General features: G+C 35.8%; 1 protein-coding gene across 1 annotated transcript in view; it reads left to right on the top strand.

The window, feature by feature from the left end:
* Positions 1 to 6,476: 6,476 nt before the first annotated feature.
* The window catches only part of FIGN (fidgetin, microtubule severing factor), a 130,971-nt gene continuing 115,510 nt past the window's right edge, over positions 6,477 to 21,937 (top strand). Inside the window, exons 1-2 of the mRNA XM_047772749.1 lie at positions 6,477 to 6,958; positions 7,741 to 7,910. Coding sequence (XP_047628705.1) covers positions 7,886 to 7,910 — 25 coding nt within the window. The 5' untranslated portion in view covers positions 6,477 to 6,958; positions 7,741 to 7,885. The remainder of the gene's footprint in view (positions 6,959 to 7,740; positions 7,911 to 21,937) is intronic.

The raw sequence follows: 21,937 nt of genomic DNA, 5'->3' as shown, positions 1-21,937 counted from the left end.
ACTTAAATGATTTGTGAACATACTCATCTAATACATTGAACACTCTCCATAGACACACACAGGTGCATGCATATTGCTTTATGTAAAATAGAAAGTCTGTACATGTATATTGTATGAAATATATTTTCAATGCAATATTAAAACATTGTTTCTGTAGCTTAAAATATTAAGCTACACAGAGACACCCAAGATACCTGTGCTTTAAAAGCTCAGTTGGGGTGAGCAGTGTAAGGAAATAGAGAACTATTACTCATACTTAAGGTTAGATCTGATGTCTTCCTCATTTTCCGAATGTTCAAATAGGAATCTGGCAAAGATGATTGACAGGAAGAAGTATCCACATGCAATTCCTTTGTATTTTCATTGTTTCTGTTCTTGAATTATTGATATTGCCAGTAGTCATTTGCCATGAAAACAAATCAAGGTATGTATGGTAAGCACTTCCTTGAATGCAACACTTTTATATTTTAAAACATGTTTATGGTATGCCATTTTAGGAATTTAACAAAATGGTAAACTGGTAGGGGAAATAACTGCAGCAAAATAAAAGTGTGGTATAAATTAAAATATTTATTCTGTGACTGAATATACAAATGCTGTGTGGAAACATAATGGGGGGGGGGCAACCACCAGCTACAGTGAGGAGCTTTGATTTCTTTGTATCACTTAGATGGGAAAGACTCACCTTAAACAGGAAAACCTGATAATAATTTCTGGATTTAGGTCTCTTTAGTAGTAGTGGAATACATATCGAAAGCTAAGCCATTGTACTTCCCAGTGACAATCTTTTTTTTTTTTTTTTTCACACCACCTAATACTAGATCCTTGTTTTGTACAAAAACCTTGTGCCAGGCTGTAGTATTTTATGACCTACATTATTACCCTCTGGGTAGTGAAATGATGGTGCCAAACTAATTATTGCTTTGTCTAATTTTAAATCCAGGTCTATGGAGATTAACAGCTTGCACATTAATTCAAAGCACCAACAGCCCACCTAACCTAATGCCGTTTTAAATGAATTAAAAATCCTGTTTAGGAAACTTTAATATACTTTAAATGAAGGAAATGTGCATCTATATTTTTATTCAGTATATAAAAACCAAATTCACTTTGCTTATTTTGCTTGCTCAAACATACTCCAGGGAGGAACTTTTCTTATCTCCAGGCATTACTTCTCTTGAAAATGAAATACCTGCTAAGCTAAAAGCACAGGCTGAGTGGAACTAATTGTAAAGTGGCAGTGGTGGTGGTGGGGAGGGGGAGGTGAAATAATGAGAAGAAAGACTACGTTCAGTTTGAGAAAGAAAAACATTTCATTCCAATGTATTGTCTCTTTTTATATCTTTGGTATTAAATGAATGCCTTAAACACACTGACATTTTGTAATATTACAAAATGAACGTTCAGTATTGAGCAATCAATACAGATAGACCATCTATAAAAAAGGCAAGGAAGCATATCACCAAACCCTACAAGAAGGATTGACAGTTTGAGGGACCAGAAAATGATAGACCGTTGCAATAACTTCCCAGCTGGTCTCCCTGTTCTCAGTTCTATTAGCTATATCTTCTTAAAGCAGGGCTCAGACCTCATAAATCTCTTGCTTAAAAACCTTTTGGAGCTTCCTGTTACCTACCTATGCAATGCAAACCTCTCATCCAAGGACTGGAAGTTCCTCTGTAATGCATACTCCATTCTTACTCCCATCCTTATTTCCCCTTTTGTACCTGTGTTGAGCAAAAGTTCAACCAAACTAGATTATATGTTGTTTTCTGCAAAGGCCCCAGTAATTTCCTTCCTCACTGCCCTTGCAAATTCTTATTTCCTCTATACCTCAACTTGGTAATTTTCTCAACAAACATTCAACAAGGATTTTCACTATTTTTAGCACTGGATGGGAAAACAAAAACAAAATAAAGATGGAGGTTACAATGATTGCTTGCCCTCAAGAAACTTACAGTCTAACAGAGGGGTCAAACACAAAGATAATTTTTAAATGATGTGAAAGTGTAGAGAAAGAGAGATAATAGAGTCTGAAAAGAGCCCAGGGGGATATAATGAACACCCCTAGGAAGGCTGGGAAGTCTCCTTGAAGGAGATGAGAGCTGAGAGTCTGCAGGGAATTAACCCACAAAAAAGGAGCGCAAACCATAGGCACAATGAGAAGCAAGTCACAGAAGGGACAAAGGACAAGGTGTATGAAAACTATAAGTGGTTTGCTTTATTAGAAAATAAAGATTGAGACTACAAAGGCCAGGAGGACTGCTCTCTCCCTCATGAAGGAACTCATATCTTCTGGATAGAATGCTTTTATAAGTCACTTATTATAGTTCAACATTCACTTTGAACTATATTTATCTGGCCACATCCATAAAATGTTAATGTCAGATTTCTTTAAATTCTCTGCAGTTTTTAACCATGGTAAGTGTTCAATGTGTGCTTCCTAAATGAAGTTGAGAATCATGCAAAATCAGGCAGATGTTGCAGCAAATATATGAACACTACCACCATTTAAAGAGTGAATGACAAAAAATACACACAAAAAAACCACCTCAGATTTTTAGAAGAAAACACTTTCGCAAAACCAAGAAAACATCTCTGGTGCACCTATCACAGGATTTTCCGGTTTTCTCTCCACCGTAGGGTTAGATCACAGAGGAGATATATAGACCACTCTAATACTATTTGACAGTACCTGTATTCAAGTGTAATTCTAACAAATTGAGTAATTTCACAAAAATGAGGTCAAGGTCTTCACTATTTTTTGGGGGGAGGAAGGATAGTAGGTAGTGCATAAAAACTTCTTGGTGGTCTTAGTTGAACCGAAGTGCAAATGAGATTCTTAAATTGCTATTTTTAAGGAAACATTAAAAAATTATTGTGCCAATAGTTTGCATTATTGTAACACCTACTTTGCATTTTGTAAGCAATATGAAAAAAATGTGTAGGTCTAATAAACAGCTACTAAGTCTTGGAATGTTTTTTGAAACAGTAGTTTGGAAGAAATTACTAGTTTAATGTTTTATTAAAAGAGTTAATCCTTAAGTTTGAAATTAAAAAACAGTTTTAAAAATTAAAGTGAATCGTGTCAAATATTTCATGACAAACCAAACATTATACTTTCTCTGTAAAGCTTCTTGTCACCCTCATCTCATCTTCTCTACATTCCATCTACCCTCATCTTTTCCTTTCTTTTTCCTTTCCCATCAGATAGGTAAAGCACATCTCTGTGTCTAACAAATTATCCTTAGTCTAGTGCAGACAAATATAATGTCATCTGTAAAATCCCATTCAATACCTCCTTGCTTATTTCCTTACCTTTCACTTTGTCGTTGTTTATATGTGTATTGAGAATGAGAACAGGAAAAAGTAAAAAAAAAAAAATTCCCCTGAATTAGCTTGAAAGAAACACACACTCGCACACACTCCTGAAGGAAAAAAAAGGATACTTATGATTATTTTTATTTTCTGAAAAAGCCGTCAGAATATACTGTATATTAAAAATTCATTATATATGTATACATGTGTATGTATAAAATCTCTACATTAAAAAAGTAAAAGAAAGAGAAAAGCAATGCATAAAATGGAGTGGGAAAAGCCCAGTTTTTCACTGAATTAACTACTTCCTTGGCTAGCCAATCCACTTTCTTTAGACTCAATTTCTTATTCTCATATCATCACAAGAAAAATTCCACAAAATATACTATAGAGATGGATTACAACCAGAAACATTTTTTTGAATAAAGCTTAAAAAAAATAGATAGAATATGGTGACTACTAGAATTCTATTTAATTGTGTCACATCATATTTTGTATTAAGACAACAAAAACTGTAAATGTTGTGCTAATTTTGCAAAGAATCCTCTTGAAAAGCAAATGATCATATTCCTCTGCAAAATGTAATTGAAGAAAAAAGCACCTTTACCCAAACCTAGAAAGAAAGAAAGAAAGAAAGAAAACTAGAAAGAATGAGATGGCAAACTCCACTGTGGATTTTATTAGTCATATAAATCCCATAAGCCTTTTTTTATATAAGCCTTTTTTTTCCCCTGGGAGTATATGTAATTTTGGACACTTTGGAAACTGAGTGTAAATATAAGCAGTGCTCCTTTGAATAGTTTCCCTTTCTTTGATTCCAAAGTTAATTATGTTCATTCGTATATTGAATGGTGAATATCAAAATTTGTATTTCAAATGAATATATAAGAATTGAAAAAAGTACTTCTTATCTACTAATAAACTTCAGCTAACCACACTTTTCCTGCCCCCTTTTAAAAGTAGGGCTTATTTTGTTTTAGATATTGAAAATGAATTGCTTTAAGTTGATAATCAAAATACATTGTTTTTAACTCAATGGTTATGTCATTATTTCTTTTATATTCAGTATTTTGGTTTACAAGAGGAACTGTAAATTCAATACTGGGAATTTAGTGTTAAAGGTTGATGAGCTTTGAACTTTTTTTTTTAACAAACAAGAACAGAGCAGTTTTGCCTGAATTGCACAGAGGACTTCTCATAGTCATTCTCCACATGAGTGATAACTGAAATTATAAATTCTTCACAGTTGTTTAATTCATCTGTACTCAGTTCAACAGTGACCCATAGATACTTTCCTCCACTTATCTCTTTGTGGTGAAATCCAATGAGCAACTTCTCATAATATCATTTTCAAAGCTATCTTGCAAAATATAACTAAAGGGGCTTCAGTGTTCTGTTACATCAGAATAAAGTTCTTCTGTTTTATTTTGCAGCCTGGTTTTTAAAAATGTACAGAAAGGTCAAATCTATTCGAAATAGAATTTCATTCCCTAGAAATATTTAGTAAGATCTTGAATCACCTTTTTTTATTTTAAATTGTCGTCTGTCTAGATTTAACTAAAACAATTTTTCTTTCTTATTGTGTTAGCTAAACGCATCCATTCAATAGCTATCCATCCAAAGGTAAGAAAAACACATGAGAATGAAATTAATTTCAGAGTATATATTTGGTATATTTTAAAAGCTGCATTTCATCATCTGGAGAGCTGCAATTTAGTCTATTAAATCTGCAGCAGAGAAGCGGGGTAAATGTGAATAACCGGCTCGTTATGAGGAGGGTCAGTCCTATACTAGAATATTTTCAGTTCCAACCTTCAAGGGTAACATTTTCAGCTTGATGGGCTACTGGTCGAATATTTAATTTGCCTCTTTCATTCTTAGCTTAGTTGAAATATAGAGGACCGGATGTCCACCAGGCCAAAGTATAAACTTAACCATTTATCTATTAAAGTCATATTTAATGAAAACGAAGAGAAATTATTATCCCACTCTCTTTCTCATTACAATTTCTAAAGAACTTTGCTGGGCACATTATCTCGTAGACATCATGATCAAATGTTATTGTTTGCTTTATTATCTCAGTTGGATGGTTGGCTAGTCTAGAATGAAATAGGTTGAAGGCAGTACTCGCAGCCTAGAAGTCTGAATGAGGTTCCCATTCAAATGATCCTGGTTGTTTGGGGGTGGGGCGGGGTGATTAGTAAACCAACTGAGCTTACATTGCATAGTAAGTGTCTGGATGCAGCACATTTACATCTAACAAGAGACCCCAGAAAACGTGTGTGTGTTTCTTAAACCTTATGTTCCGAACAAAAGGCTATCTCAGGAACAGACAATCAGCACTGCATTGCTCCCTGGGATGCAGCAACACACTCAACTGCACATTTCTTTCTTCCTCAGCTCCCAGCACCACAAAGCCCCTACTCTCTTCCCACTCCTGGGTCCCCACATTGCACCATAGAAGGGGGTTGGGAAAGCTGAAGCCTAACGTCTATGCCTGCGCACCAGCCGCCCGCACCCGGCCCCCCGGGCGTTGCTTTCCCCTACCCGAGCCACCTGGGGGAGGTAGGGAGGGGAGCAAGAGAGCGGAAGAGTGGACCGCACACCTAGCCACTTCGGATTTTATTTATTCACAGGGCGGCGCGGGAGGGGAAGTGGGTTAATTCGGATTTTTTTTTTTTTTCCCCGAAGTTGCCTCCTCTTGGCAGATAAAGTCATTTTCTGGCTGGTGTTAGGGGCCCAGGGGAGAGTGCGGGTGAGGTCCGGGTTCCCGGGGCCATATCCCGTCCTGTGCGCGGAGTCGAGGGGGGTGGGGAAGGGTGAACCCGCCGCAACTGTCGAGAGGGCCTGGAGCGGGCAGGGAGGGGTGGTGGGCCGAGAGCCCTTCAAGGCGGGCAGGGAGCGCAGGGCCGGCTGGTCACGCGTGGGAAAGAAAGGCCCCTTTCCCCCGAGGCATCGCTCCCCTTTCCCCAGACTGGGCCGCCTGAGAGTGCGGGCAGGCAGAGCTCCCTGTCCCCGCGCGCGTAATCATGACCTCGGGGCCCCCTCCGGGCCGCGTGAGCGCGTCGACGAGGCTGGGCGGCCGCCGCGGCCCCGGCCGTGTAACATGACCCGAGCGGCCGGCCGGCCAGCGCGGCGCGGCCATTGAGCCCTCCCTGCCCATGAATCTCTGGCGCGTCTCTAGCTCGCTCGCCGCTTGCCTCCCGCCTCCCTTTCTCCCCCTCCAGCTCCGCGGGCTCCGTGCGCCTCTCCCTCTCCCTCCCGGTCCTCCCGCTGCCCGTCTCTCTCCACTGCCCGCCTCTCGCCACTGCCTCCCGTCTTCTCTCCCTCACGGCAGCCTCGGTCTCTTTCTCCCTCTCTCCTTTGAAAACTGATCTTTGGCTCTTAGTGTGAAAGTGATTTGAATTTGGCTCGGCGGCGCTCTGCGCCTGCGCCCAGCCTCTGGCATGCTGGCTCCTTCCAAGCAGCTGTTTTGGGTTTGAAATTCCAACATGGCAGAGGCTGCAGTCCGTCTTCCCTTCAAAAACTTGGAATGATTTCAAATCATAGGCACCTTCACTTAACCCTAGCTTCCATTCATCAGCAAACACATCGGATCGATGCTACGCTAACCTATCGGGTTTTCGCTCCGCGCGTTCAGGTAAGAGGAGCTTCGTAGTTTTCTACCATCTGTTTAAATTTGTTTTTGTTTTTGTTTAATTTTAAAGAATATAAATAAATCCAAGACCTGTAATGAAAAGAGATCTTCGAGTTGTGCCGTAAACATTAAATTTAATTTGCACCCCGTTTCTGTTCTGTACACCAACCTGCTGTCTAATTTCTCAGTACAAAGTAGCCCTGAAACATTATAATGCATATTTTTGCTGCTTAATCATTGTAACAATAGTGTAGGATTAAGAGTTCGCGGTTGCAAGAGTCTCGTTTTCCGCTATATTGAGCTTACTTATTACTATATTTTTACTTCGAAAATTAAAAAAAAAAAAAAAAGAAAAAGAAAGCGGAGCCATAGGGTGGGGCTAGACTTTCTTTGGGAACTAACTTCTAAGTAAATAAGAAGTGTAAATAAGAATCTTGCACACACAAAAAGTTGAGGTTAAATTACAATCTCGTGGCTGAGGGACGTGAAAATGTCAGAAGATCGGTTGCAGAAAAATGTAAGCACATCATCTTGGAGGGGGTACAGCGTGGTGGGCGTATTGTTGGCAAGGAACGGGAGAGAAAGATGTATAATTTAATGGTATATACAATCCACTGATCCTATTACCGTCCTCCCCGGAGCTCTTGTTAGTTTCAATGGGAGTGAGTGAAATTGACATGGACTTGCATTCCTGGTCATGTGCTTTTTTTCCTTTCTTTCTTCTCCTGTGATCTGAGATCCCCTTTTTGTTGATGTTGCTTTCCCCCTTAATTATATGCATGTAGGTTAAATGAATACCTGACGAAAGGGCCCACGTTTCAAGGCAGTGACATTTGATAGCTGAGAGGAAAAGTGGCTTTAATGAAAAGCAACCTTTGGAATTCCTGCTTGTGAGAAATCCAATTCAGCTTTTTGTGCTGCCAGCAAGAAATGATCAGTAGCACCAGTGTTTATGGTATGTCAGTTTTGGAATTTACTTCCTTTGCATCTAAATAGGAAAGACAAATTAAATAGCATGATAAAACCATTGAAGACTCTGCTTGGGAAGCAGCTGCTCATGATATATAATTCCTTTAAAATATATATATATGGATATTTTAATCTGTCAAAATCTTGTTTGTTTTTGCTATTACTTGTTTGTATATTTCAGTTTTGATTAATAGATTCCTGAAGTCCACCTTTATTGGTTTTAGCTGTAATCCCAAAGTTGCATGTTGCTAGTAATGCGCTATATAACCACTGAAGTCAAATGGTATGTAAATGAGTTAAACTCAGTGTGAGGTTTTTTGGGGGGAGGGGGCTGGGCGGAGCGGGGAGAGGGTGCGATTGTGGGGAAAGAATGCTTACTAATGAAAGTATATATATTTATATACATATGTACACACACAGAAGTGGATGAAATTTTTTTTCTCAATCTATTAATGAATTTTGACTCTCTGCTCTCAATGATTGCACTTTGTGGAGTAATCAGTTCTTCTGAGTGTGGTTTTTTGGGGTGAGTGAAGGGATATCTAATACATGAAAATAAAAAAAATGTATTTGATTGCTTAAAGTCCTTAATGCCTTTTAAGGAACAGTGGTAGGGTTTTTTTGTTTTTTGTTTTGTTTTTCCCTTGCCATTCACTTGTCTGCCTGTCAGCGTTTTTTACTTTTAACCTGTGACAGAATTAAATAAGCAGGCACTGAAATTGACTTTGTTTGAAATCTCTCTTTCCTCTTTCTTTACCAGGAAAAAAAAAAAAAAAGAGGTCAGATAAATGGAGTGAGAGGGGGATTTCAATAGCTCTTGTGACCATTCCATGTGTACACTTTGTGATATTCAATTAAGACTAGGAGGGAGCAACAACAAAAAGCTGTTAAAAGTATTTTGCATAACCAAAGGATATGTCTACTTTAAACTCTTTTGTTGTTTTTGTTTTTGTTACATATATCTCACCACCATACATTCACCCTGAAAAGAGAGAAAGAAGGGAAGGGAGAATATGAAAGAAAGAAATAGCAGTGGGGCAAAGCTGCCATGGGTCTGTAATGTGGCCGTGGTTACTGCTCTCTCATAACACAAATGTGAATACAAGGAAAGGGACTTCAAGAGCCGATGCGCGACAGACACTTCTGGTTGGACTCTGGTGACTATTGAGCTAAACACATACCGCTCTTACATGATAGGAAGGGTTTGATTGAATTTTGCATTTGGAACTTGTTGACTTTGAAGCGATCAATAAGAAGACTGTTTATTTTAGATGCACATAATTTGCCCTGAGAAATGTTTTAAGGAGGAGAGAGCACAGCTTTTTTCCCCCGGAGCTGTTGGAGCGAATGGGATTGCCAGATGGGCGATTTCCCTCTGTGATGTTAAAGCTGTAATATATATTCAGAGCAGATTGGGCTGCTGCCTGTGATGAGGCGGATATTACATTTATAAATTTTAAATCGGAGCTCGGACAATGTGCTGAGAGCAGAAATTGGATGGTTTGACTGTTCACCGTATTGATACTTAAATGTGATTTCTAGGAAGTAGTAATAATAATTATTGCCATAATATGTAAAAAACTCTTTGGATTAGGCAATCATGTAATTCATGACATTTAATAGCAGATTTAAGTGTATAAATTGCCCCCCCCAAGTCTCTGCTTACTTTTAAATAATAGTCACATAATTTATTTCCATGTGTGTTTAAATGCCCGCTGTAAAAGTGATGTCCATTCAGGAAGCTTGTTATCATGCACTAGAATTCTGCAAGGAAAAGTTTATATATACAGCTATAAAGTAGCCACTTGTGCATATGTATCCTGGGGCGTTATTGGCTCCTATTTTGTCACTCTTATTACTCTGATTATTTTTAGATTTTGTTTGTCTCAAATGTGTGGCCTAAAGGAACCAGAGCTACAAACCTAAAAGGCTGGAAAGTAGGCAAGTGCTCACACTCTGGCAGCTCTGCTGTTGCAAATTAAAAGTGTGTTGTGGTCAGGAAATGAAAGCTACAATGTCTCTTTTGAACAAGTCGTTTATCAAGAGAAACATCTATCAGGGACTGCCTTGTCACATTGATCCTCTAAAAGTTATGTCCGAGGTGGAAACTGCTTTGATGTTTTTGATCCTAAATTTAATACAACAGAAAAAAAGCAAGGGTATTTTGACCAGAATAGATTAAAAAAAAATGTTTCCTGGAACCAACAAGATCTATTTATTAGTATTGTACTATGTGTGAAGTTTTTTGGACATAACAGTTGAAAGGTTGAAGGGGAAATCCCAGCTTTTATAAATTGACGGTTGTTCAAATACATATGTCTAGGACCTTCAGTTATAGCTGGCTTCTTGGTTCATATGGTCATTTTGAAAATGATTATTTTAAAGGGGAAATTATTTTGAAACAATGTTTTGGAACAATATACAGAGAATCAGAGTTTTCATTCACTCAGATTTTAGAGTGGCTCTCTTCCCTTCCTCTTCTCTTTTAGTCCTTTCTGTTTCCCATCTTCATTAAATGTGTGACATAATAGCTTTTATTTGAGAGAGAAACATTTTTTTCTATAAAAACCACTTCCTAAAACATGCTTACTCACATCATCTTTATTGTTTATTAATTGTGCCTGTGGGTCTTTATCAATATAAACTACGGGGACTCACAAGTCTCTCAGAAATTCAGCTCTAAAATATAGGTAGGTAACAGATTAATATGCCATGTATTCTTGAGTGCTGAATATGTTGCATGCATTATTCAAATTTTAAATGATACTATTAAGAAAATGATCAAGTTAAAAAAAAAAATTTGGTGAAAGCAGTTCAAGCAGCCTGCTTCATTTAGGGAGGCAAAGGTAGGAAAGAAGTGTTCCTTCTTTGAAATAGAGTTTTGGGCACTTGTCTTTTACTGTTGGTGGCTACTTGTTATTTCATACGGGTCTATCAACAACTAGGCTGATAGACCACGAAGTGTGTAGTGGGAGTTTGGGGAAGTGTAATACTTACTAATTAATCATGTCTGAAATGAAAGAATCATAGCAGGGTAATAAAATCTCATTGTTGTTTTCCTGGAAGAGGGTAAGACTTCTGTTTGGAAGCTGTATGTGTGAGTTGGCTTGTTTTTTTCTTCTCCTTATTTAAAGACAGCGTATAGAGTCTCTTTGGAATTATTTCAGAAACCATCTTTTTTTGAAAACAGAGAATATTTTTTCTTTTTCCTGACTGTAGCTGCACAGAATCAGTGAAATTCTTAAAAATGTCTCTGATACCTTCTGAGTGAAAAGATAGAGTTTTTCTCTTAGTTATATTAAAGACTCTTACGGCCGAGTTTCCAGTACTTTTTTTCCCGTAAAGAGAAAAATTTTTTTTTTTTGTTTTTATTCATGTTAGGAAGGAACTTGGAAGGCAGTTACTTCTGACAGATATACAAGAGAGAAAATTTTTTGTTAATTACTTTTACAAGAGTATGACCAGAGGGGAGAAAGGAAGCAGTACATGCAAGAATCTAGAGGCAATCTATATTATAACTTGGTATTTCTAAGATAGTTTAAAATATTAGCCACCTGAAAAAAACAGATGAGTAATATCATTATAGGTAAATTATTTTTTTCCTGAGCTTTGGGATGTTACCTTTTAGAATTTAATATTTTGCTTAGTTTATGCATGGGGACAGATCCTGAAAGTTTAAGCGTCTGCATCATTTTCCAGAATTTTCATCTCAAGGTGAAGACGGCTGTGTTACTAACTCTCTGTTTTTGTCTTGAGTGTTTGGATGCCTTGAATGATTGTCTAATTAAGTAATCAGTTTTAATGGTCCAAAATCAGCAGGGATTGCTAGGTATATTTGAAACAATTGTAAGCTTTTATGTTTTGCACTTTCCAGTTTGTTCTGAGAACCTTGGTTTGATAGAAATGTTTGCTGTTTTGCCTTTGATCAATATATTCTTGGGTACAAATTTCACGTACTTTTGTAGAGTATGACATTTGTTTTTGTAGAGCTAATAATTTTAATTACCAGGAATTTAAATTGGTTTATAAATTTTTGATTGGGAGAAATTTTTCTGCAGACATTTGTGTGATATATTGATGTATGCTACTGATCAATAAGACTTGATTAATCAGCATATCTGCTTTTTTTATCTTTGGTCACTGATAAACTAGAACAAACAAGTGGCACAAAAAACAATGCAATTTTTTTTTCTTTCAATCAAAAACACTCAATATAATTGTCTCTTTCTTTTAGGATATACAAGAGTTAATGTTTTATTAAAATCAATGGAACCTAGAAATTATTTTGAGTTACTGCTTAGAAGACTTCAAGTCCAAAAAATTATCCCACCTTACAGTTAACTCTTTCTCTCTCTCTCTCTCACAACAGACACTAGCTAATTCTTTTTTAACTATTAAAATGAAAGACTTTTTGTTTTTGAAAGACTGCAAATAAATGCCTGCTTAACACATGCTTTTCATGATTGGATTTTGTAATTTTTTCCTTTTTTCTCCTAAACTTGAATTTTTATCAACTTTTCTTTTAACTTATGGTAGAAATCTCAAGTCTAGATGCTTTAACATGATTGCTGATTAATGATCCTTTTTGATATTTTTGATTTTATCATTTAAATGGCAGTTGTACACGAGGGGATGCTTATAACCAGAACTGCAGATAGTGGAAATAAAGGTAGGCCAAAATGTGGTAGAAATCAATTGTGCTGATAAGTTTGAAACAACTCAAAAGCAGATGGGTATGCAGAGTTTCCTTAGGGCAGCACCCCAGATGCCAGCTCAGGAGTTCTGCCTCAGCACAGCACGGGCACTGTACCTGTTGACGACAGTCTTAGTTAAGAGACTGAGGCGCAGAAAAGATAGGTGGTCAGAAACCATCCAAACATGAGATGTCATATGGCACTTTCTGTTAATAATATTTACATATTTTGTGCAACAAATCTGCTTGTTGTCTTGTTTCTTGAATATTGACACTTTGTTTAACATTGCATATGGTGGGCTGTGGTTTCAGAGTATGTTAAAAGCAATGAATTCAGAGGCGAATTTCAGTGCAGAAGTATGTATGTTGAATATACGTATAAATGGACATGTTTGCTTATACTTGAGCAACTATGACTTTCACAAAGCATTGGCAGCATTACTGCTTCCAATCATTTTTGAAACTGATACGTCTTGAAAATAGAAATGCATGATTTATTACATGAAGGCCCAAGGTTAAACCTGTTTTTACCCTGCAACCCAGCCTAAGTACTTATATTTTTATGTTGGGAAATCCTTTTTAGAAAGTATTTTTTAAATAATATTGGAAAATTTGCTTCTCAGTAGGATTTTGCTCCCATTTTCATATGAGTGGTATTTATTAAATACTTACAAAAAGTATTTTCTTACTGCAGAATACATAATGTAAAATACTCACAAAATGTTTTCTTTTCCCCAAAATCCTAATGTTGAGAATACCTTTATTCAGTTCCTTTCCTTTAAGTTTTTATTTCCTCTGGTAATTTATATATTTATCCCACCCTACTTGTGGACATACTGATGGCAGGAAAATTCAGAAACTGAATTTTACTTCATTCACCAACACCACCCCCCCATCTAATGTTTGCATTATGTCAATTAGATGCTTTTTAAGCAACTGGCAGTTGATTAAATGCCATATACTTATGACAGTAAACTCCTCTGAGAATGGGTGACCTCTACTCTCATGCTTTGGTTCTTTAGGAAATATTATTCATGGAAACAATAACATTCAAAATAAAAAATTTAAAGTAGTATAATGCAAAGCCATGGGTTTCCAGATGTTGCTGTAAACTGTTTGCAATTCTTCTGATTTATTATCCTTACCGTCAACACACATTGTCACCTTCACCTAGGGCTGGCTACATAATTTCTGGGCTTGGTGCAAAATTAAAATGTGGGGCACCTTGTTCAAAAAATATTAAGAATTCAAGACAGCAATAAGCAGAGGATTAAACCAAATGCAAGGCCCTTGTGTGGGGGAGATCTGTGGGCCTGCTTCGGTCATAAGGCAATGAAGCGGACCCTGCCTTCTTTACCCACAAACTTTTATTAAGGGCCTGCTTTGTGGAAGTCACTGGATTTTCTGTGTGGACACTGACCGTTCCACAGTGATTCCCTGTGCCCTTGCCTAAAGAGGGACTGATGGTGTTGACTAAGAACCTCAATGGGAAAATGGACCATTAGGTATCTTTTGCTCTTTCTATGCATGAACTAGTGATTGAAATATCTGCCTTTATCTTACCTTGCCTTTTGCCTGGTAATGTGCTCCCATATATCACATGAATTTTTGTGCAGCTCTTAAAAGCAGCTTTGGGTTTTGTAATTATTTGCAGGCAGGTACATATTTAAATATGCTTTCCCCAAGCACAGAATGATCAGGGTGGGAGAATTTTTGTAAAATTTGAAATAAGAGCCTGGGGGTTTCTCTGTAGCTCTCTCTGTACCATCCCCTAAGTTTCAAGCACAAGTGAAATAAGTATCCCTTCCCCAGCTTCAAAGTAAGTATTTCTAATGGAGAATCCTAAGTTATCTAAAAATATAGAACATTGTGGCCATTGAGAAGTAAAAGCACAACTCATTGAATCAGGGAAGAGGGACAGACAAAAATAATTGCCTTGTTATAGTAGCAGCAATATTGATATTTTGACATTAGGAAGTGGCATTGTAGTTGTGTAAACATGTGGTGACAGCTGTGTTAAAGATGAAAAGTAACTCTTTCATGCAGTAACATAAACTTTGCAGGATGTTATATTCAAATTGTAACTTGTTTTCTAAACTTAAACAAGGATGGTCCCCTTTTCCCTGAATAATGGAGTCACCATCTAGGACTCCTTTCCTTGTTGGTTTGAACAGTTTGTTGGTTTGAACAGAATGGGTGGACAAAACGTTTACATCTTTGCTTTCCAAGATACTTCTCAATGAGATCAAGCTTCATATGGAGATCCCTAAAACTAAATTTTGAAGTCAAGCGGCTTTTTCAAATCAAAACTGAGATACGATAGAATGTCCAGCAAGTAATGGATCTGAGTGCACTTGAAGTTGCACCATTTATTTTCAAAAGCTATTTCCCACATCAGATGACTCTGCCAGGAAGAAAAATATCAAAGAGCTCAGAAAAGTAACTATTCTTTTATGTAATCCAAGACTGGTTGAGGGGGGGGCTTTAAAGATATTTCTGAAGAAGAAAAAACTGAACTTATTTTGAATGCCTCGTTAGACTTGGTAGAGAGAAATACTATATATGAAACCTTCTAAGAAGAAAAATCTTTGCCCTGTCTAATAACAAGGCATTGCTCTCTCAGTTGACATGTACTTTAATGAGAAGAGGCTTGGAAATAACTATTACAACACTGTCCTATTTAATTATAAATTCATCCCACAGTTTAGGAATCTTTTGCATTAAAGGCATTGTAAACTTGAATTTTTAAAGGGGTAGTTAGCCACATGCATATTTTTTAATATTCTATGTTGTATAACCTATTTACAGATTGTGTAGTATAATTTAAATTGGAAACATTCTTTCCCCACTGTACTCATACCTTTTAGTATGTTATGTTTTCATATTAAAGGTTTGGCTTTAAAAAGGATTAAACTAGGAATCTGTGTAAATATGTGGCATCATTATGCCCAAAATATTGTTTTATTGTCCTTCTATTCGCTTCTCCCTTTCCATTTCAAATTGAAGTGAAGATTATAAATTCTTTCTCTTAGATCACATACCTGAATGATGCTAAATTTTAGATCTTAGTTAGGTATGATTCACTGATTTTAATCTTACAAGATAATTATTCTGGGTATGATAAAATATTCCTTTAAAATTGAAAGTATTTTCAATATAATACTCATTTAAGATCAAATACCATTAAATAAACAGAACACTATTAGTCTTTTAAGCTTAATAGTTAATACTTTTGAATTTAAATATATGAAGAAATAAGGATATGGATAGGACAGTCTTACTGTTTGCAAACTTTAAGTGCTTGTGCCAGGAATTCTATGGATCAAAAAGAATCTTTTACATAAAAATTACAGTTTTGATAATCTAAATGAAAGATGCTCTTGTGTGTGTGCACAGATACATTTCTTTGTGAAGGTACTGATGTCAGGGACCCTTTTGGTATTTCTTTATGAGTAATTAGGTTAACAGGGTTAGTTGGAAAATGTATCCTTTCCTGGAAAATGAAAAATTGCAATTCAAGCAGAGGTAAAAGAGTAGAACATAATCATGACTTTAAGTACTTAAAAAGATATTTTATGAGTCATTTTTAAAGAATAATACTCAATATGTAACTTGTTAAGAATAATAGCCATTTTTACTTTTTAAAGCATGTCTATATTAAAACTGACTTTCTGTTCATGAGTCACAAATCTGGAGTCAATTTTAGGCCCAACTTACAAAAGATGTGGGTTTAATTCCCCCCCACCCCCCACCCTTACTGTGGTATCTTACTCCAGTAGTGTTGGTATAAAGTTCTTTAAAGAGAGATTTTAGTTTGCATTATGCAGAAAATTAAGCAACATTTTTTTGAGGGGAATACTGATATGACCCAAATGTAGACATTGGAATTCTGCATGGCCTGAATCCTTATATAACCAACTAGAAGGAATTTTATGTGCCAACATGAACAATGCTTATTCTTTCAATGAGAAGATTTTAAATGTATTAAGAATATGATGTGTTCCCTAATTGGAAAAATATGTTTTATGTAATTCTAAGAATACCAATCAACTAACCATCAATAGGAATTTACTTATGGATGGTAAGATAGTAGGACTAAATAATCTTCTTCAGATATAGATGTTTAGACTAAGTGGTATCTTTCTAGAAGAAGTCTGTCTATACATATAAAAAAATCCCTTTGGAGTTGTTATTTCTTTTTTTTTTTTTTTTTTTTTACTATGCGTCTGAAATATCTATCGGTAATATTTAAGCAGTTAAAGTATTAGGAAAAAGTCAATATTGAAAGTTCTTTATTATACCTTTTTCTTTTAATCAGTCCTCAATGAGTGCATACAGTGCATTAATTTTATTTTATTTTTGCCTTGTTTTATTTTGTTTTAGCATCAAAGTAAAAAGACCTTATAGGAAACTCTTTTTTATTGTTTATTTTTTAAAATACCTAGTGAGAAGAGCACAACATATGGTATGGTTTTGTTCATAATGATGGACCAAAATCCCCAATTTTACCCTAATATAATTCTATTTCCTTGAAATTTACTCTCCTTTGAAATCAAAATGCCACTGTTACTAAGCTACCATCTTGGAGGTATTGCTTATGTATAACTGTTAGGCATACATGTACCTAAATACATATTTTAAAAATATTTTAAAAATATTTATTTATCTGTAAATTCCAGTCGCCAACTCTGCTGGTATCCTTGTGCTTGAGGCCAGTGGTGGAATGGTTTTCTATCTGTTTTGATATTTGCAAACTGGCTAGAAATCTTTCTCTCTCATCCATCCTTCTGCTCCTGGAATTCATTCTTACCCGTACCTATGTATTATTTTGATGGGTTTAGATTTTTTCCTTTTATTTAATTATTTATCTATAGGGCTGCTTATTACTTGATCAACTGGAAAATCAAATTTCACTTGAGCCACTGGAATATGACATTTGGAGCATGAGGTAGTAGTTTGAATTAATTAAGAGGAAATTGGACTGTTTTAGGAGGAAAGTGTAGCAGCATTTTTTGGCACAGACAAAAGGTGAAAGACAACTTACAGGAATGAGAAAACAGCCAAAGGCAAAAGAAATTAGGGAAGTTGTTGAGGAAACTAAGGGGAAGGACTTTTTTCATGTGGCTGTTGCTAAAAATGATTTAGCAATTAAAAAATTAAATCCTAATATAATTGTGACAAAACATTTTTTAGGAATTAGTGACTAGTGCATGTTAATTAGCACACAGCACTATACTCTAAACAAATTATGTTCTCCTTTTTAAAAGTGTTAGGTTCTATACCAAATCTTGGATATATAGGATTTGTAACCACCAAAATTAAAAGAACTGTTTCCCCCTTTTCTTCCTTATAATTTAAAAAATGTGTAAAAAAATATACATGCCTTCAAAGATGATTCGTATTACTCTTAGATTTTTTTTCCCCCTCATGTACTCATTTTGGTTATGCCTCAGATGAAGTATAGAAGAAAATCTATTGAGGATGGGGGTCTATCTTTTTTAAGACTTCCCTTGAAAAATAATACATTTATTGCCCTCATAGGAGGTCAGGTCATTAAAGTAGATAGATATGTGATTTGATTCTAGCAAAGTTTGATGATAAGTTTTGTATCTACCCTATAAATGCTAGCTGTACTTTAATGACCAAAAACAAAACCAAAAAAACTTGCCAAACCCCTACCTCAGTCCAGTTAAATGAAAATTTAAGGTGATGACAAATTTATTTTTTCTCCCCCTATGATTCTAATGTAATGTTAGGATTGGGAATCATTTCTCTGAAACAAAAATTTTTCACATTTCATGAGATCTTAAACTTTTTGCTTTTTTAAAACTATCATTCTTCTTGGTTCAAACTTTTAGAGCTATCTATTTATTTATTGTTATATTTTGTCTTTTTAGGGCCACACCTGCCACATATGGAGGTTCCCAGGCTAGGGGTCTAATCGGAGCTGTTGCAGCCGGCCTACACCAGAGCCACAGCAATGCCAGATCCGAGCCACATTGCAACCTACATCATAGCTCATGGCAATGCCAGATCCTTAACCCACTGAGCGAGGCCAGGGATCGAACCCACAACCTCATGGTTCCTAGTCACATTCATCTCCACTGTGCCATTATGGGAACTCTTAGAGCTATCTAAAATTGAATGTACTAACAATATGTACTAGAGATAGTTTACTCTCTGGCTAAAGTTCAACAACACCTTGCTGGTAAAAGTACCTCAGAAAAGTGTCAGTGATGAAGAAAAGTGCCAGCAGATGCCAACAGTCTGTCATATAGGTGACCTTGGGTTAGTTCCTCAACCTCTCTGAGCCTCAGTTTACTTTGTTATAGAGAGAGTTAATTCAATCGCTGTTAAGATTTTTTTCCCAGTTCTATATAATCCATGACTGCTTGGTCATTGACTAGTGAGCTTGAGTAACTTGGAACCTTTCTAATGGCCTGTGGCTGAATGCGAAGATTCTTGTTTCTCTTTAAGAAACTCCAGAAATTGCGTTGGAAATAATGAAGGAAGCTTAAGGATCATTTATCACTTTGTTAAGCCCTTCAGGAGGGATGGAAACCATTCATTAAATATGCTTACTAATTGGTTGCAAGCAAATGTGTCAGCAGTTCTAATATCTTGAGCGTTGATGAGTATTAGTTAGCCGATGCTTTTTCTCTATAAGAGATGTAAATAGACTGACAAGCAGATTAACTTAAGCAGTAATGGAGTTAGGGACTTCAAATCCTTTTAGAAATGTGTCAGAATTGTAGATCAGTATGAAAGTTGGATGTTTATCAAACTGGAAGCAACTCCATCTTTACTTTATCCCTAACCAATCTTTGTTCAACTTCTTTTTACTCCCTGGAATGCTCTTTTCCTCCTCCTGTTGAAAGCCTGCTATACCTTTGACATCTAGCTCAAATGTTGCATCATCTATGAAAACTTCTTGAGGCACTCTAATCAGGATCCATTTCAACATCTGCTTGATATTCCCTAAGCACTTAAAAAAAAAGTCTTTCCATCATTTGCCATCATCTTTCTTCCTCTAAAAATTGCTGGGCATTTTTCTTTCCAGTTTATGAAACTGTAAGCTCCTTGAGAACAACTACATCTAATCCATTTTTTATTTTTAATATCCTCAACATGTGTGTACCATGCAGACCTATAATAAGTGTTCAGTAAATATTTGGTGAAATAAATTGATAAAAGTGTAGGAGGCTGTCACTTGGTTAATCCATTATTAATGTTACTTTTAAAAGTGGAAGGTTTTAAAAGTATTTTTAAATAATAGAAAAATTAAAATTGTGTATTTCATTTGAACATGAAATATCTATATTCTCTATGTAATTTAATTACCAAAGAAAGCCTTTATAATCTTAAAATCCTGAAAATAGTTTTATAATTATATACCTAGAAAAGAGCTTATAGTAATTTATTCTATTTTCTTTTCTCTGGAGAGGAGAGTATTTAAACTATTTTATAAAAACAGAACATTATAATTCTAACAAAAATCTGTATAACCTATTTAGATTATAGGCAGTAACACATGGCTTCAAATCACTATACTTCACGTATTTAAATACTGTTCCTTTTATGTTTGCAGTCAGAACAATTTGAGGGTATAGAAACATAAAATAGTAGACATGGAGGCTGCCAAATCAACTTCTTGCCAATATAGGGTTAACTGACACTTGGTTATTCAGCCTTTGGTTGAACATGAGAAACTAGCACCTCCTAAGGTATTTCTTTCTATTTTGTCCTTTCTCCAATAGGCAGTGTGCAAATATGTGCCTGGCAGTACTCAAAACTGATTTTCTTGGGAACATGAGGTACTTAGAGTGATAAGATGTGATTTGCAAACTAGCCGATCTGCAGTTAATATAACTTTCATTGACTCTGTAGTTTGTGAATATCTTTAGTTAACACTTTAATTGACATATTTTTGTTTCATCTTTAGTGTCTGACACTATTAATTTATTTTGTACTAAATACTGAGCAGTAAACAATTTAGCTGGGGTTACACCCAATGACCCTGTCTTCTAGTGGTTCAAATGCATTACCAGCTGGGTTGGTGTGTTTGTAGAAGGGTCAGTTTCTTTCTTAAACCTGTCACTAATGTTACAACATATAGCATGTTACAAAACTTTCTAAGACAAATTCATTTTGATCAAATGTTGAAATTGTAATGTGTTAGTCAACAGTATTTTACAAAATTTCTATTTTATATTTGTGTATTTGAACCTAAAGATAGATGTACCAGGGAAAAGCACTTGTTCATATTGCTTCCTAAAAGAACTCAGAAAAAACAAAGGCTCTATTTGTCCTACTTCTAAAATCACAATTTTACCAAGGAAACCTATAAGCTGTACTGAAAGCTTACTAGTTTTATTCCAATTTGGGCTCTTTTCTAGGTGCTATCTTACCACTTCATATTGAAATCTAGGTTGATCTCACACACTCCATGTAGAAGAAGATATCTGCAATACTGATTGTTGAACCTGAATTATTGCAAAATATACTGTTAAGTGAGCCACAGTGGACAAATGTTTAGTCAATTGCATGAAAACATTGTATCTTCAGCAAAGAGTTTTAATAGTGAGGAAGTACATAGTACATTATAGATAAAATAATAAAGATTGTGAAACAATAGGTTAAAAGTAATAAGAGCATTTTCGCAGTTTGACTGCACTAATCTGTTTAGTTCCTTTGTTAAATCAGCTTTTCTGTTTTTTTTCCGGAAACCATTCAGTACTCTTCAAGCAAGTTAAAATTGCTTAACTGTAAGTTGAAATCCATGAGATTGAGAGTAAGGACTATGAATTGTAACGCCTTTGTGATGGTGTCTTGCCAACAACCTAACTAGATCAAGGAAAGATTTGAAAGACATAAGCTTAAAATTCTACCTGATTCTAATCAGAAAGTTGTGGGGTTTCAAGTTAAATAAAAATATCCATAAAGATTCTTCACATCTAAAACACCAGATATTTTCCTTTGGTTCTCGCATAGAAAAAAATAGGGTGTTTTTTTTTCTATGAAAAGGTAGTAATGTAAGTTGCTGAATCATTGCTAAGTCAGTGGTTAATAGTTGTTGCTGGTTTTTTTTTTTTTTTTTTTTTTTTTGCCTTGCCTTCATAAGCATAGTTGATAGCTGTCAATCACTGAATTTTTTGTTAGGTCTAGAATAGCAATTCTTTTAGAGTATGAAGCTAGAATTGCCCTCTTCATTTAAATTCTGAAATAAAACATAGACTATAGCCGTGTGTGTGTGTGTGTGTGTGTGTGTGTGTGTGTGTCTGTGTGAGTATTCAGAAGAGAAACCTGCAAAACAGTTAACA

Source organism: Phacochoerus africanus, chromosome 3 (genome assembly GCF_016906955.1).
Source record: "Phacochoerus africanus isolate WHEZ1 chromosome 3, ROS_Pafr_v1, whole genome shotgun sequence".
NCBI classification, from domain to species: domain Eukaryota; kingdom Metazoa; phylum Chordata; class Mammalia; order Artiodactyla; family Suidae; genus Phacochoerus; species Phacochoerus africanus.
The sequence above is the reverse complement of the archived record's forward strand: the minus strand, read 5'-3'. Positions and strand labels throughout refer to the sequence as shown.